General features: G+C 44.7%; 1 protein-coding gene across 8 annotated transcripts in view; it reads right to left on the reverse strand.

The window, feature by feature from the left end:
* Window positions 1–18,758, reverse strand: part of PDE1C (phosphodiesterase 1C) — a 610,522-nt gene that overhangs the window by 349,438 nt on the left and 242,326 nt on the right. For all 8 annotated transcript variants that reach the window (XM_029234327.1, XM_029234329.1, XM_029234331.1 and 5 more), the window contains one exon: window positions 15,510–15,681. In XM_029234327.1, coding sequence (XP_029090160.1) covers window positions 15,510–15,681 — 172 coding nt within the window. The remainder of the gene's footprint in view (window positions 1–15,509; window positions 15,682–18,758) is intronic.

Consider the following 18,758-nt stretch of genomic DNA (forward strand, 5'->3'; position numbering starts at 1 on the left):
AGGCTCAGTAGTTGTAGCGCATGGGCTTAGTTGCTCCGCGGCGTGTGGGATCTTCCCGGACCAGGGCTTGAACCCGTGTCCTCTGCATTGGCAGGCGGATTCTTAACCACTGCACAACCAGGGAAGTCCCAATTATTGATTTACTTATATTTCTTCCACTAAACTCTAGGTTCCTTGTGGGCAAGAACCTTTCTGAAGTCTATCCTAGGCAGATATTTTCTCCTCTCCTTTGCCTCCAACTCCTCCCCCCAGGAACAATTTATGACTCTATTTCTGTGCCCTGTTTCCAGATTGGGGGGTGGGGTGGAGTGGGGTGGAAAGCACACAGGCTTTGGGGCCAAAATGGTGCAGGTTTAACTCCTGGTTCTGCTCCTTCTCAGTTGTGTGCCCTTGGCAAGTCACTTAATTCTTCTGAACCTTACTTTGGTCATACATAAAAGAGGGATGATATTGACATCTACCAGTAGCAGATCAAAAAGTGACTATACTCTTCCCGTGAGCAGTATGTCAGCAAAATACACAAAAATCATCAGCACTGGCACTACACAGCTTTAAGAAGGGACAAGCTATCTTGAAAAAAAATACTAATAATAGTCAATTCAAAGTTGTGAGGTATGAGCACCATCCCACTCAACCTAAGGGGTTCAGCACTGATTGGAACTGCTGGAAGAAGCCCCACTGAAAAGAGCACCCAGGGCTCCTCTTCTGGTACAGTTTATTAAGGGTCAAGATGCCCTTTGAGCCAGTGTTTCCACTTCTAGTTACCTACTCTTAGGGATACAGCTTAAAATATGGGAATATCTAGATGCATGAGGATTTTTATCACAGCATTCCTGTAAAGAATGGAAAACTGGAGACAACCTAAATGTCCAACATATATTCTCACACACACACACACACACACACACACGCACATTATGTGGCAACTTGGAAAAATGCTTAAGATAAAACATTCAGGGCTTCCCTGGTGGCACAGTGGTTGAGAATCTGCCTGCCAATGCAGGGGACACAGGTTCAAGCCCTGGTCTGGGAAGATCCCACATGCCGCGGAGCAACTAGGCCCGTGAGCCACAACTACTGAGCCTGCGCGTCTGGAGCCTGTGCTCCGCAACAAGAGAGGCCACAATAGTGAGAGGCCCGCGCACCGCAATGAAGAGTGGCCCCCGCTTGCCGCAACTAGAGAAAGCCCTCGCACAGAAACGAAGACCCAACACAGCCAAAAAATTTAAATTAATTAATTAATTAATTTTTTTAAAAAGATAAAACATTCAGTAAAAAAAATTAGAATACAAAACTGTATCCACACTGTAATTATGACTGTAAGAATAAGTCATAGATACAAAGACTTCAGGAAGGATGCCAAAATGACAGCAGGGATTATATTCAGGATTTTTTTCTTTTACCCTTTATCAAATGTTCTACAAGATAAGTATATTATTTTTATGACAAAATCTCATTTTGTAAAAGATGAATAAAGGAGGACTGGTGACTAAGAAACTGAGGCAATGTTGCAAAGTGAGTCTATCCAGAAGGTGGTGAAAATACGTCAGCCACTGAAACTGTAAGCAAAAGTAGTCAGTGCCTTCTGAAAACTTCCACCTATCACATTCTCAAAAGAAAACATGTACGTCGCCTGAATTCTGCTGAATTGGCTTTCGGAGAAAGACAACATAAGGGACATTTGGTGACACTTCGGTTATCTAAAATGGCATGGACATATGGCATCTCGAGGGGTGGGAGAGCTCATTCTGTGATGATTCCAAAACTCCAGACATCCGCTCCAGATAAATGCTGTAAAGAAAAGGGAGCAACGTCTGTATCCGGGAACCACGGTCAGGAAAGGCCTTGATGGTCATTAGAAAAATGGTGCCCTGTGGAAGCAGCACACACCAAGGCAATGTGGATGTGGGAGAAGGAGGGAAGGAAGGAAGGGCCGAAGGGGAGCCTGCAATGCAGGTAGAACCGTGGTTCTCAGGCCTGCTGCACTCCACAAACCAAAGAAGCTTTCAAATCATACAGCTCTCTGGGCGCTACCCCAGGGATGCTGTTTTAATCACTCGTGAGTATACTGTGAAGCCCGGATTAAGAACCACTGAAATAGAAGGGAAATAATAAATCTGAAGAGAATAGAGATTACTAAGTAAAAGACAAGGTTTTCAACTGGGAGAAGATGAAACTACAGCACGGAGGGAATTTGCCTGTGGCTGCTGCTGATGCCACTGGTATCATTCATTAGAAAAGGGAAATAATTTTAGAAATTGTCTCGTCTACTTTATCTTAGATCTCTCTCTGTCTCTCTCTCTCTCTCACACACACACACACACACACACACAAATACACACACCTCAAAAAGCTGAACTTGAGCCAAGTAACTGAATTCTTGGTGATATTTTATAATTTAAAAAACTACAATTAATTGAGATTTGGGACTATGCTAAAGGTTTTTTAAATCTTTTTTTGAAATGATTGTAGACACACAGTAAGTTACAAAACTAGTACAGAGAACTTCGACATACCCATTACCCAGTTTCTGCCAATGATAACGTCTTACACAACTACAGTATGTTATCAAAGCCAGGAAGGTGACATTGACACAGTATAAGTACCTAGCCTATGACCTTACTCAGATTTCAGGAGTTTTTATGCTAAGTGTTTTGACATACACTTTCTCATCTTATCCTCCCATCATTACTATTTCCATTTTGCAGAAAAGAAAACTGAGGCCAGGAGAAGCTGAGTAACTTTCCCAAGGTGGTAAGTGACAGACAGGATTAGGATAGAAACTCAGCTTTGCCTGATTCCAAGCTCCAGTTCTAAACCACCTTCCTCTACCAGGTCCCTGTATTGCACACACACACCACTATGGTTCCTGGCCGTTGGGGACAAAGGGCTCTGGCAAGACTGCAGGGTGATGCTGGTGACAAGTTCGTAGGAGAGGCCTGTGGGTAGCAAGTGTGTGAGGTCACAGCCAGGAGAGCAGTAAGTCTTAAGAATTTAAGAAGGGCCTTCTAGTTCTCCAGCCCAGCAGCTAAAGTGGCATTTGTAGGCTGAGCTATGTTCTGCAGGAAGAAGGGGCAGGCAGGGGATGAAGCCCAAGAAAGCAGGCCAGCAGGCGACGAAGTAAGAGTCCATCCTGGGCACGAGGAAATGGCAGGAAATGAAGACAGTAGGCTGCTGCGGGTACTTCACTGGGAAGCAGGCAGGAAGCAGGAGCCTAGCTAGAAAGCAAATCCACACCAACAACCAAACCAGAAGACACAGACCCCCTCGTCCATGCTAGACCAGGGAGGAAGTGTGGTCTAGTGGTTATATGTGGGTTCTGGAGCCAGAATGTGTGGCTCTAAATCCCACCCACACCTACCAACTGGTGGTCTGACTTTTGGTAAGTTAACTTCGCGCCTCAGTTTCTCCATCTGTAAATTTAAAGTAATAAAAATTTTAAAATCTCCCAGGATTGCTGTGCAGATCGAATAGACAGCATGTAAAGCATGTAGAAAAGTACGTGACACATCACCTTCAGTCGGGTTAGCTACTGTTATTACACACAACGTGACTGGACAAGGATTAAGAGGAAAACGCTAGAAACTAAAGAGAGGGAGAGGGTGCCTCAAAGGTCCCTGGTGTCAGAGTGGCTTTTCAGTACTAAGGGACACACCTGAGGGACAGCCAGATAAAGTGAATTCCTTCACACAACACCGGGCCTACAGCTAACTGTACATCTAACAGCAGCACTCAGCAGGATGCTGATGTGGGATCACATCACCTACGACTACAAGGCACTTGCTGGTACCAGACACTGTGCTCACTGCTCCACATGCAGAGCCCCCTTGACTCCTCACAGGTATCCCTCGAGGAAAAGAAGATTTCATCCCATTAAACGGTTGAGGAAACTGAGGCTCAGCTTCAACTGCCTGCTCAAGGTCACACAGCAGGCGAGGAGTGGTGCTGAGATTAAAATCAGAGCTCAGGCATTCTCGCTATACCCGTCAGTGATAAGATGTAGGCAAGTCTTCAGACCATGGGGTTGGGCACAGACATCAGACTCTGGCCAGCAGGAGTGGGAGCAGGGAGCAGTGCTGCACGGCAGAAAGAGGCGAGGAGAAAAGACTTGGAGACCCAGTTAAAAGTCCAGACAGGGCTTCCCTGGTGGCGCAGTCGTTGAGAGTCCGCCTGCCGTTCCAGGGGACATGGGTTCGTGTCCCGGTCCGGGAAGATCCCACATGCCGTGGAGCGGCTGGGCCCGTGAGCCATGGCCGCGGAGCCTGCGCGTCCGGAGCCTGTGCTCCGCAAAGGGAGAGGCCACAACAGTGAGAGGCCTGAGTACTGCAAAAAAGAAAAGGAAAAAAAAAAAAAAAGTCCAGACAATACATTCACACTCCTTTCTCTGGCTAAGTAACGCCTCCCCCAATCCACTCCATGTCACTCTCACCACTCTGCAATTTCCCATCATTCCAGTGGCACCACCAGGTTCAGGTCAAGATACTGCCTTCCACCAGATTACAGCAGCCCACGGAGCCCCTACCCACAGGACAGGGGATTGTTTAGAGCCTGGATTTGCTGATACACTTCTTCATATTCCAAGTCAAACTTACTTCTGCCCATTAGGGTTGATGCATTTTAGACTAAAGGACTGCCCATACCACCCTTCTTTGTGTCCTTTCTCTCACAAACACCCTCCCTGGGCTCCAGGTAGGATGACGATATAACGGCTTATAAAACAATGGATGAAAGAAAAATCCAGAGTGCATGCTGACACTACAATCTAGAAAGGGAGCAAGAGAGGGAGGAAAGGGAAAGCTCTTGTTTACCATCAAATGTCATTTAATAAATGGAGAAAGAATAATAGAGTTAGAAATTACCATTGATTCAGGCAAGAATCATCAAGTGATGCTAAAACCATTGCATAAAAGTTTGTTAAGAAAGAGATTATCGGCAGCCGCATAGCACAGGGAGATCAGCTCGGTGCTTTGTGACCACCTAGAGGGTTGGGATAGGGAGGGTGGGAGGGAGACACAAGAGGGAGGAGATATGGGGATATATGTATATGTATAGCTGATTCACTTTGTTATAAAGCAGAACCTAACACACCATTGTAAAGCAATTATACTCCAATAAAGATGTTAAAAAAATAAAGAAAGAAAGAAGAGATTATCTTCATCGTCTCAAAGTTATCTCCCCGCAGATAACTTATTACCTACAAAGGGCAGAACGGCACCTTTACAGGGGACACATCAGGGGAAACAACGTTAATGAAATAATCAAAGCTAACATCACCGGTAATGGGACAATCGACAGCCCTCTTCCAGTGCTGCATGGAGGACGCAACATCTACATCACTTATATAGTATTCCTGTCAACATGAATAACCTGAATCAAATCGCAAGGCAACGATCAGACAATCCCAAGCTGAGGAACATTCTGCCGCACAAAACATGTGACCCATTTGCTTCAAAATGTTAATGCCATGCAAGACAAAGAAAGACTAAAAATCTGCTTCAAATTAAAGGAGACTGACAACTAAATGTAATGTGTGCTTCAGGAACGGGTTCTGGATCAGATAAAAAGATTGTCATAAAAGACATTATTGGGGCTTCCCTGGTGGCGCAGTGGTTGAGAGTCCGCCTGCCGATGCAGGGGACACGGGTTCGTGCCCCGGTCCGGGAAGATCCCACATGCCGCGGAGCGGCTGGGCTCGTGAGCCATGGCTGCTGAGCCTGCGCGTCCGGAGCCTGTGCTCCGCAACGGGAGAGGCCACAACAGTGAGAGGCCCGCGTACCGCAAAAAAAAAAAAAAAGACATTATTGGAACATTTGGTGAAATCTGAATGTGGGCTGTATATTAGATAATACTATTATATCGAAGTTAAGCTTCCAGAATTTGGTAATTATACTGTGTGTGTAAGAAAGTGGTCTCACTCTTAAGCGATACAAGCTGAAGCTGAAAGGTCATGATGTCTACAACTTAAGGTCAAAAGATTCAGAAAAAAAAAAAATAGATGATAGATTTGATAGCAAGCAAGCAAAAGTGACTCTAGGTGGAAGATAGACAGTTGTTCATTTTACTAGTCTTACAACTTCTCTGAAGGTTTAAAAATTGTCAAAATAGTTTTTTGAAAAACAATGTAGGTACCTACCAGTTGGCTTAGAGCTAGACACAAAAGCCTGATTCAGTGCTACCCATGGAAACCTAATGACCAACGAAACTCAGCCCCGACAGGGCCAGACAGGGTTGAAGACAGAATAATTACCAAAACAATAGAGAAACACAAATTTTAATAAATATAATTCAGCCCCCTGCATACATCCCCTTTCTCATTCTCAATCCGGACCATTTTCAAAGAATGAAACTGATGTACAGATCAAGGTTTGGATCCTGGAATCCAAGTTTGCTATTTGATTCACATCCTCCTGTTTCTGGCTTTGCAGAGTGGGCACAAGTTATACTCTCGGGCAGTTTGCAATGTGTCTGCCTCCGAGTACTTGACCCCATCACCTGAGCCAGAATCATCATCCCTTCCAAAGGAGGACAAGCATGTCTACAGCTCTTGTTCAAATAACCATCCTTCCCCAACCGAGCTGGCCTCTGGGGTCCAGAGGTAATTCATCTTAGCAAATTCAACTCCTGCTGCACTTAACAGTAATCAATAAATGGGGAGCAGCCAGACTACAGTTATGGGGCTGTCTATTCAATAACCATTAGCTGCTACTACATTTAGAAGTAATAGAAAAAACAACGGTCCCTGTTCCAATCCATGTGGGAAGACATATTTTCACAAGTGTCTTCCCCAGACTGTCCATGCTCTTCTTCCTCCATAGGTTTTTAAATCCCATGCTGTTCTCCAGCTCCATTATTCCATCTCTGCTGCCGGGCAGAAAACCTTAGTCTTGATGTTCTGTGTATAGAGGGCAGAGGCATGAAAATATAAATCCTAATTCTGTAATATAATTAGAAAAAAATATGCAGTCTTCTTTCTACTTCCCCAAAGATTTCCCAAAGCTCCAAAGATCTCTGCCTATGGAATAAAAGTGAACCTTCTTCTCGTGGCAAACAACGCCCTGCCATATTTGGTCTCAACTTTACTTTTCCAAGACTGCCTCACTTTCACATGCCTTAGACACAAATCCAACAGTTCCTTCAACATATGCCGTGTCTTCCTGGCTCCTGACCCTGGCTAACGCCGTTCCTTTTGCTTCCCTTTTATGTCCACCATGATCCAGGCTGGCCTGTTTCAATGGTTACACCAAGTGTCATTCAACATATTCACTGATCCATGTAAGGTCAGGGGGCAAGGGTATGTGCTGATCCAGTTCACCTCAAGTGGCTCCAGTGCCGGGCATGGGATGTGACTGCAGAACAAGCACTGAGCATTTGAATGGGAAGAGAGCGTCTGTTACTAGAAAGATTCAATAAGAAGGAAATCTCTCCTTTCCTGCTAGCAAGGCCAGAAACCCTGCCTTAAGGCTGCAAGTGGGGACAAAAATTTCTACAGAGTAAAACACAGGGTAACATTATCGTGAGGTTCATAACACAACCCGGGATCCCCCACTGCTGAGGACAGGGACCAATCACCAATCAAGGGGTATCCAGACCAATCACCAATCAAGGGATATTACTGCAGGGCACAGCTTCAAAGGGTTTTGCTCTATTTTTATTTAGGGAACCTTAATTTTACTGCAGAAAAACCAATGAGGTAAAGTCATTCATCACTGAAAGTTTCTAAGGCATAATATATGGTGCTTCTGAGGTATTTCCCAGTGTAGGGTCCCATATCAGTTAGGCCAATCTGTCTCTTTACCTCATCCACCATTAAGACTTAGCCCAAGGCCTGGTCCTGGGGAAGAGGAGAATATAATGTAGGAGAAGCAGGAAGCCAGAGACCCAGCTTTTCGGACTTGGGGGATTATAGGGAGACGAGGCAGATGGGGCAGGAGTGAGACTTCCTCTTCTCTTTCCAGAGGGACATCTACCCATAAACCAGAAGGTCCACATCTGAGTAAACTCTGTGGCCAGTAGAGTCAGGTAGAAGGAGGCTGGGTTTTAGCTTCCCCAAGTTGTCTCTTGGGTACTGTGTGGTTTGGACAGGCCCCAGAGGTTCCCACAAGCTCCTGAGGTTGAACCTCAGAAGTTACCAGGGATTGTGCTTGGGGAGTTGACCCATGAGGTTGACATGGGGACAAAGTACCCAAGGGCTAAAGGCCAGACCATCTGATCCAGAAGCACATGAGAATCATGACCAGACCTCGATGGGATGCAAAGCACTGCCATAGAGAGATGGGAGGCCTGCCTTCATTTAGAGAGAACTTCAGAGACTCCTAGCACACTTCAAGTCTCTGTGTGACCAAGGACAGAAGTTCCTGTTGCTCATCAGGAAGCACGGGAGGTTGACCCACGCTGCACACTGGCAGAGAGATGGAGATGAAGCCTCCAGGAGTATCCGAGCCTCTCCCCCGCCTGACAGTACTGAAGCTCCCCACTCCTCCCTGTGGGATTCTCCTAGGATGACTCACTCACACTTTGTAAAATGTTCTGCTAGGAGTTATTCTGATTTAGGCATATACCAAGTTGTTGAGGACACCTCGGATGAGTGCCATTCCTATGGGTAGAACCCTGGCTTCCCGGATAGCCTGATGAGATGTGTCTGGTTTGAAAAAGGATACGCTCTTAAGGGGAAGTTAGCCTTGGAGACAGGTCCACTGGCTGGCAACCAAAGTGTTCAAACCAGCTGTACAATGTCCAACATTCTTTAGCATTTCCCTTGTACAAAAGAAACAATTATATTTGGGGTACGATTTTAAATGCTCCCTTCTCATGTTGTAGCTTCTTTAGTTAATCTCAATGTTTCAGCAAAGTCTCCAGTGGGCAGTAAAAGTACAAAAGACTAAAAACTGTGGCCTGCCCCATGTTCACCCCACCACTAGAGCCCACGGGGAAGATGCAGCATCAAGTATAAAATCAAGCACAGAAAACTGGCCCAGGATTTCTAGGCCAGTAGCCTTGAAGCTGCAGCTGTGCCCACAGCACAGAGCTGGCAGTGGTGGGCCAGCAGAGGATCGCAGCATGGTGTGAGACTGCGTTAGCCGGGGCCTTCTGAGAAGCAGGTGCCAAGGAAGGATTAGACATGCAAGAAATTTATCAGGGGGAACATCTGAAAGAGAAAATGGGGAAGGAGCCAGAGGAGGCAGGGAGAGGCAAGATGCAGGTCTGACTTCCAGCGAAGGAGAGAAGGACGGCAGGTTGGGTGGGAGCGTCTTGGATCACAGTGCAGTTCTAAAGAAAGTTCACCAAGGAACTTGGAGTCCTCGAGCTGAAGTCACCATCAGAGGAGTCCCGTGTCTCCCAGGAATGGCCACCCTTAGGATCCCTGGCACTCTTAGTCATTGGCTGAAAGTACCCTTGAGAAACACAGCCAGAGCCATCACAGGGACAAATATCCTTGCACAGAAGCTGGGGCCATGGGTCAAGTACATTCTGTGTGGTCAGAGATGTGAGAGGTGCATTCACATGGCCACCACAGAGACAAACTCCCTCTTTACCAAAATACTAGTGGAAGGACCAGGAAGAATGCAAACGGAACGGTGTCTGCACGATATATGCTTTGTCAATCTCCAACATTGGAAAATCTGTCTATAAAAACTTGCTTTGCAAAGAGAAGCCTAAGTATTTCCCTTGTGGGAAGCCAAAGTTGCAACAGAAACTCTTCTGAGTTTTAAAAAACATCAGAATTCATTCTTTCATTTTTCCCCTTCACAGACCTGAGCAAAACTCTACTGCTTTGGATTAGCGAAGACTAGAAAGGAAAATGTCAACTCCAGGGAGACAGCACTAAGTCACGGAAGTAGGGGCCCCCCGAAGTTCCCGGTGGGTGACCAACATATGGTGATAGAGAAAGACATGTGACCAGACTTCCCATGAGCTAATTGGGAATTTTAACCCATGACTCATTCCAGGGTGGGGTCTGAAGCTGCAGGGGACGCTACCCCACACCAAGCCATATCATCAGCCAGATTGCACATTTCCTGAAAGTAATCAAGTCAGAAACTGGCTTCTTGGCTATAGCTGTTGATGGAAAAATGAATGCCAAAAGCCAATGCCAAATGCCAAAATGAAGATGAGTTCAACGATTTAATTCTGCGTGGAAAACGCAATCCATTAAATGGGATCTGACAAGGACTTAATCTCATCTGCGGCCGAGGGTGTTGGCTCAATGCAGTTCTGCTCTCTGGAACATATTCTTAGTAAGTTACGTATAGAATCAGGAACGCTTTTGCCAAAGCCCAAATAAGTCCATTCTGTGTGGGAAGAGAAATTCATCAATCCCCCAGTGACTCTCCAGGGAGTGAGCATACTCTTCTTCCAAATGCAAAATTATCAAAACCTATGTTGAGTCACACAAAATTCAAGGTAAGTAACTGAGATGGCCAACGTGCTGGATGGCTTCAGAATTTCCACTACTGCCCAAGGAGGTCAGGCCAGAGGCCAGCCTTGCTCACAAAGTACCTACTGGGCTCGTATTCCCAGCCTGGGGCACATTGCACAGCCCAGTCACAGAAGAAGGGGTCAAGGTGCAGAGGATCAATCCACTCCTAAACAGGATTTTGAAAAACTGGGAGAGAAGGAATTAGGGGCTGCCATATTCATCGCCCACTTAATCCTAGCAACAGGACCCAAGGCCACTGCTGTTATTTCACTGTTTCCATTTGTAAAATGAGGCAACTGAGAATCAAAACCATGACTCAAAATCACACAGTTAAGAAGAACATTTGCACATTCATGCCTGTGGTATTCCAAAGCCCACGTCTCGCTCCTCAGAGGGTGGTCCTTGGACCATCACATCACTTGGGAGCTTGTTAGAAACACAGATTCACAGGCCGCTACCCAGACCTACTGAATGTGGGTCTGCATTTAACAGGATCCCTCAACGAATTTATTGGACATAAAGTTTACCTTAATGGGCTCCTACCAGAAAGGGGTAGGTGGATCAAAAACGTAAGTTTAGACTAGAAAAAAGATTTAGTGCGATAGAACAGGATAAGCCTCAAACTATATATCCAAATTGCACATCCAGATTAGTAGAATCAATCACTCTATCTTATTTCACCAACAGCAAAGCCAGAAGCAGGAAAGCCAAGGTGATGTGGTGGTAGAACATGGTGGACAGGTAAGGCTTTGGAGCCAGGTGGACTGGGTTGAAATTTCCAGCTCTGCCACTTGCTGGGTGGCTTTGGGTAAGTTACTTGATCTCTCTGAGACTCAGTTTCCTGACCTGCACAACTGGGATAGCAATACACACCTTACCAGGGTTTGGGGAGATTAAATGAGCAAATGAATGTACAGTTCCTAGACATAGCAGATGCTCAATAAACATTGGTTTCCTTAACTTTCAGTACAGTCTGGGCTGGGTCTCACCTTTGCAAATGTGCACACTAGAAGCTGGGGAGATAAAGGGTTCTCAGCAGCCAGCTCTTTCCTGTTCTCTTGGGTCTTCTAGTGGTAAATACTAAGATTTCGGTCACTAATCAGACTGGCTGGACTGGCCTATCTTCCTTAAGCTTCAGGCTCAGCACATTCTCTCATCTCTTTTAAGAAAAACCTGAGCAGAACAAGGTTCAAAGGGACAGATCGTGAGGAACAAGGAAAACAGGCACCTGGGTACAGTTCCCAGAAGTGTCTACTTTCGAGACACTCAAGCCGTTTTATTTAGCTTTGGTCCCCACTTTCCTCTTTTCAAAAGTCTCGGGTTTTGAAAGCAGACTTTTTTTCATGTCAGAGGCTTCGTGAGCTTTCAGAGCCCACAGTGTCTGCACCTGGACCCACAAAACCCAAGTCTGATCTTATTCACTCTGTGTGTATCTGCTCAAAGGCGTGGAGGAGTGGGAGGTGGCTGCCAAGTGCTACCTGCACATGCGTCCCCAGCTGCTGCCCGGAAGGACACCCCCACCTACCACGCCCACTGCTGCATCAGTTACAGAAGCTGATACAATAGGTGTTCTTGGGACAGAGTATCTCCCACAGATGGAAGTAGCTGAGGGCAAGGGTCCCAATGAGGGTCCCATGGTCTGACTGCCTCAGGAACAGCTCCAGCACCAATAAAGAGGCATTTCCTTGCCCAATCAAAAAAAAAAAAAAAATGATGACCATATTTTGTGGCCCCAAATTCCAAATGCCCTCCAAGTGTGAACAAGGAGAAAGAGAAGGGAGTAGGCAAAGCTATCACTTCTCCCCTGTTGCTCGGTGGTAACGATCCTGCAGAGGAGCTATGAGGACAGAGGATGCCAATTCACAAGAACCATGTGTTCCTCCGCAGCAAACAAGACTCTGCAGAACTGCAAAGGGCAGGATGTTCACAGTCACATGCCCGGATCCCTTAATTGTGTGTGGGGTTGTGTATAAGTGTGTACACACACACACACACACACACACACACACACACACACACACGGCACGGTGGCTGAGAGACTGAATTTCAGAGTCAGAAAAAAGAACCCAACACCCCAATCTCAGCAAAGGGACGACTGTACTGTTTGGTTAAAGAAGTTATCGTAGGGATTGAGAGCGCTGATGATGGATGCACCCCTGAAGTTTAAAACTGCAGGAGCATAATGCACTGGTCGTCTTAGATTTTCCAGAGTCACTAATATTGGAGTCAGCAATTACCAGGTTTTTTCACTCCTGGAGTAAAAAGGGAGGTGGGGGGGAACACATTGTGATATATTCCTATCACATTATTTAATATCCAGCTACAACTCATTCCTTCTCTGCAATCCAAAAGGCATCTAGAAAACAAGTGGTATTATTACAAGGGCAACCTTTTTTTTTTTTGAATTTTATTTTATTTATTTTTTATATAGCAGGTTCTTATTAGTTATCTATTTTATACATATTAGTGTATACATGTCAATCCCAATCTCCCAATTCATCCCACCACCACCACCCCTGCTTTCCCCCCTTGGTATCCATACGTTTGTTCTCTACATCTGTGTCTCTATTTCTGCCTTGCAAACCGGTTCATCTGCACCATTTTTCTAGATTCCACATATACGCGTTAATATACGATGTTTTTCTCTTTCTGACTTACTTCACTCTGTATGACGGTCTCTACAAATGACGCAATTTCGTTCCTTTTTATGGCTGAGTAATATTTCATTGTATATATGTACCACATCTTCTTTATCCATTCATCTGTCAGTGGGCATTTAGGTTGCTTCCATGACCTGGCTATTGTAAATACTGCTGCAATGAACATTGGGGTGCATGTGTCTTTTTGAATTATGGCTTTCTCTGGGTATATGCCCAGGAGTGGGATTGCTGGGTCATATGGTAGTTCTATTTTTACGTTTTTAAGGAACCTCCATACTGTTCTCCATAGTGGCTGTATCAACTTACATTCCCACCAACAGTGCAAGAGGGTTCCCTTTTCTCCACACCTTCTCCAGCATTTGTTGTTTGTAGATTTTCTGATGATGGCCATTCTAACTGGTGTGACGTGATACCTCATTGCAGTTTTGATTTGCATTTCTCTAATGATTAGTGATGTTGAGCAGCTTTTCATGTACTTCTTGGCCATCTGTATGTCTTCCTTGAAGAAATGTCTATTTAGGTCTTCTGCTACAAGAGCAACCTTGATTCTGCTCTAAATTATTTCTTGATAAGTAAGCTATTCCCACATTTTGCTTATAATAACTTATCTGCAACAAATCTCACAACTGATGTTACTACCACAATTAAGGACAACTGCATTAGAGAATATTTACCCTCTAACATTGCTGTTGAAATCAACTGTCTTCTTTGGAAGAAAGGATGGTTCCAGGATAGCACAAAATTGTATTAAGGAGACCAGTAAATGAACAACAAATGCCAATACATTTCTGGCTTCCACTGCTATAGGACTGGCATATTTACACCTACTGTGTTTCTCCTACTACACACCAAGTGCTACAAGGAATCAGAAATAAATCCTGACCTTAACAAACTTATAACTTAATCTCTTTCTGGAACCAAGACATTGGCACATAATACAACTAGCAGATCAAAAGAAGTTCATGGCCATCAGTACCTTTTCTCTATTAAAGAGCACAGAGGGAATGCAAAGAGAAGGGATGATGGTAATGGAGTTGGGCTAGCAAATACGATGTTCTTTTCATGGGAGCAGCTCTTTAGCTATTCACTGAAGAAGACGAGGAATCTGGTTTGAGGTGGAAGGTGTAATTACCAGAAGACACTATATGAAGCGGTTGACTCCACCAGAGGCACCGGCAGATGAGAGCACACAGGCCATGAGGCCCATTCACCCCCCCCTCTTCCCCCCCGCAGTCACTTGCAGAGAATCGCAGGTTCATAGAAGGTACTTCTCTCTACTTGAGTGGTTTTTATTTTACTTAAACCTCACAATGCAGTAAACCCTTACTAGGAATAAGAAAAGCATTTGCCTTGCAATGCTGGTCCCACCACTGCATCAGTCACATTATATAAAGAAATCCAAACCCCTATTCATCACTCCTTTTCAGAACTCATCTATAATTCAGTCCACACTAAGAACCTTCACACAATGAAATGGCTTTTACTGGGCGATTACGCATATCACCTGGATGCAAAAGAGAACACATTTTTCAAGTATATTTCCTGGACTCCAAATCCTGTCTGATTTGTTTATGAGGGAAGAAAAGGGAAGCTTATATGTACTACTAGCCATGTGGAGAGTATGAAAGCCTTATATAATGGAAAGAAAAATGAAAGAAGTAAAATTAGAATAACAGGGGGAAAGGAAGGGAGGAAGGCAGGCTGGCAAAATCATTAAAACTTAATTTCTGACACCAGTACGACTGCGTATTTCAAAAGTGAGTTTGAAAGACCCATTCAGAAAAAAGAATCACTTTTCTATACCACATCCATACCCAGACTGATTTTTATTTAATACAGGTGAGAAGGTAAGGACACGCCTCATGATGGAAGTGGAGTACAATACAAAAAGAAAACACCAGAGGACTTTGTGGGAAAATGCAGGACTAAACGATGAACAAGAACAGAGTCAACAGCCACCTGGGAAACCACAGAAGAAGATCCGCATTTCATTTCAGGAGGCAGCAGCTCTCACTTCTCTTACAACTAGAAAACTCCTCAGCAAGGAACTCTAAAGGCACGGGGCTGAGTTAATTCCCACCACGTGCTTTTTCCCCCGTGCACTTATCTCCCTGCGTCATCCTCCTTTGAAGCAAAAGACTCATTAATCCAATTCAAATTGCCAATGTCAGTAAATCCTTTGCCTCAGCATTTAAATGCCAATACCAATTAAATACCAACAGCAACTTAACTACTGATATGGTCTTCACTACATTCAGGAAATCCAGCCAGAAGTTTAGCGGCGTTACTTCCGACACTACTTCATCAATTCTAATTTACTTTGTGCAGAGAAATGAGGTAATTTGCTGGCCACGCTGACGCGGCATCCAACTGGACTGAAATAACTCCACAAGCAAATAAGAAGGAACAAACTGAGTTGCAATCCACCAAACCTGAAGGACGTTTTCACCAAGGCTTCCGGGCTATCAAGCTGAGGCAATTCATCAGCTAGGATTTCCTCCGGTGGCCGGGGGTCATGGACAATCGTCGGCCGTGGCTTCTCCTTGACATTCCCTGTGAGACCGTCGATGAGGGAGTTCCACAGACAGTTCTGCGACTTAGACCCTGAGGCATGAGGGGGAAAAAGGGGTGCAGGTGAGTTACCAACCAACTCCATGGCCTGCCTTGCCCAACTTGGGATTTTCAAAAGCAGAGAAGGAACACTGACGTATCTTTCATGATCTCCACCAACATCAGAGGGCTCCAAAAGGTTTTGGTCAGGCAACTTATGGAGTAACCAGGATTTTTTAAGTTTATATACAAAAATAGGTTAGTACTCTGAGCATTTTAACTCACAGCTAAGTATTGTGAATATATATCCTGTCTCATTTCAGTGGTAATCAACTCCAACTCCTGACAGAGTTGTCCGTATTTACTGAAGTGTTTATTCAGCAACTGGAAGTATACAAAGGACAACCATTTTAGAGAACAGCAGGATATTCAGACACAAGTCTCCCCTGTGAACTCATCTTGCCTAAGGCCCAAGTTTCAAGACTGTATTCTGTGGAGACACCCACCCCAAAGAGGGCCCCCCGTCTAAGAACTAGAACCCACTACAGGCAGGTTCGTTCTTCTGGAAGATCAAGACCCAAGGAAAACTACACTGGATGTTTACCAAGACCCTACCCTACAAACACTTCAAACATATGAGATGAACATTAAAGGCAGACGTGAAGTAGATATGGTGCCACAAAATAGGGCCTGATCAGCCAGGTATTCAAGGTCAGTATCAACAGTGATAAGTTATATCCTTGATACGATGTGATGAAAATGGCACTTTACCTGCATGGTCTTTCTCCCCAAAATATATAACCCCAGAGTACTAAGCATGTTTCCATCTTCTGTAAACTTAATACTTTAACATCTGCCCTACATGCGTATCCCAGACAAGCCCTGTTTGGACAACCAGAAAATACCCCTGAGTCATCTTGCCTTGGCCTCCTGCCTCCGTCACCTCCCCCTTCCTCCCTCCCCTCCATTCCTCAGGAAGAGTCCCCCCTCCAAGGGGCATGCTTTTCAGATACCAGCCAACCAAACCAGCAACCACACCCCAACACCTCCCTCACCAAGCTTTCACATCCTGAGTCACTCTCCACCTGCCCCGATAACCCCAGAAAGGTACCAGACATCTAGGGACAGCCCCTATGCCCCAGAGTGCACTAAAATTATTCAAACTAGCCAATCCTAAGCCTGCTTACCTGGCAGAACCCATTCCTTCCTGCAGAAACCACAGTAAAGACTCTTGCCCACAGTTCCTCCCTCCCTCCACCTCACAACAACCCCAATGCTTCTCAGCGTGGCCTCCGTGGTATGACGTGTACCCCCTCTTTTGGGATCTGTGAATACTAACAAGCTATCTTTTCAATGGCAGTCATCCCCTGATCTGTTGGCCTTACCACACCTAAAAATAATAAAACCCATTAAAACACTCAGTCTAGTCATAGGGAAAAGACAAATCCCAACTGACAGACACTCTGCAAAACATCTGACCAGTACTCCTCAAAACCGTCAAGGTAATCAAAAAACAAGGAAAGTCTGAAAACCTGTCACAGCCTAGAGGAGCCTAAGAAGACATGATAACTAATGTGGTATCCTGATGGGGTCCTGAAACTAAGAAAGGACATTAGGAAAAACTAAGGAAATTTCAATAAAGTATGTACATTAGTTAATAATAATGTATATCGATATTGGTTCATTAATTGTGACAAATGTACCATACTAATATAAAAGCTTAATAATTGGGGAAATTGGGAATGGGGTATTTGGGAGCTCTTTGTACTATCTTTGCAAATTTTCTGTAAATCTAAAAATGTTCTAAAATTAAGAGTTATTATAAAAATACAAATAAGTATTAAAAATAAGTAATAAAAATAGTTATTATCTTAAATGTCTATGAGCAAGTTATATTTTTAAGGTAGAGACTGAGGGCATGACCACTATCATTATCCAGTTACCATTGGCCGGTGCTGGTTATCCTCTTCCCAGAGGAAAGAAAGCCTTTATCTTTGCTCAGATATACTGTCAGGTCTCTGAGTCATGCACCCACGGAGCTCTGTCCATCCAGAGGGGATTGGCTTTTTCTATCCCATCTGTGCAGAAGGAGGACCTTTTTCTAATTCACACAAAGACTCTTTATGGGGCATGAGGAGGTGGGCATGGAGGGGTAAGGAGCAGTGCCAGCTAATGCACATGCATGTGATCGGTGGGTAGAGAACATATTCGTATGCTCATGGGGATGCCTCCCTGATCAACCATCCACAGCCCACAACAGAAGAAATCACTGTAGTTCATTGTGCCTGCAGGTTGTCTCTGCAGCTAAGATCAAAAGAACTTCACACACAAAAGGGAGCACCTCATGAGGACCCCTGAACCTTCACCAAGGACACCCATGGCTCCGAAAACAACTCTTTTAATGACCACAGTCACGAATGATCCTTGGGGGTGTACCACATCCAAACTGCTTTTGTGTCAATCCAGAGAAAATTAAGGCACATTAAGAGCAGAAAACAGAGCCCTCCAACTCCTGAAATGCAAGACAGCTTTTTCAAAGTCCTAAACACATATCTTAATAAGATCTGGTCCTATTAATGAAAGTCTGGTTTTCTGTTAATGAAGGTCTGGTTCTAGGAGGAAGACAAAAGCAGCAGCCTGTTTTCTTAGATTTGATCTAAGCAAAGACCTTACAATAAACTCCCTGCCTATTTCCCTTCATTCTTTCATTTACTCATTCAATATACAAATTTTGAATTCCCTCAATATGCCAGATTCCATTCTGGGCTCTTGAAATAGACAGATGAATGAGACTGGTTCCCTTGGGATGAGTCAGCCTATAAACAATCACAATAAATGGGCAATGCACCATAACTAAGGGACAAAGAAGTGCTAGAAGGGGCAGAGGAGAGCTCCCCCACTCTGCCTCAGGGCCCTGGGGAAAGCCACACAGCGAACATAACGTCTGATATGGGTCTAAAGCAGGAACAGATCTTCAGCAGATGGGGAAGAGAGAGAAGAGCATTCAGTGCAAATAGCATGTGCAAAGGCTCCGCGGCAGAACAAAGCAGCTCGAGAGAGAGGACAGTGACCAGAGATAAGGCCAAATATTGGTTGTATAGGGCCTTGAATAAAATGCTAATTATTTTAGA

The sequence above is a fragment of the Monodon monoceros genome, unplaced genomic scaffold (assembly GCF_005190385.1).
Source record: "Monodon monoceros isolate NGI ecotype Baffin Bay Population unplaced genomic scaffold, NGI_Narwhal_1 Super_Scaffold_2, whole genome shotgun sequence".
Lineage (NCBI taxonomy): Eukaryota > Metazoa > Chordata > Mammalia > Artiodactyla > Monodontidae > Monodon > Monodon monoceros.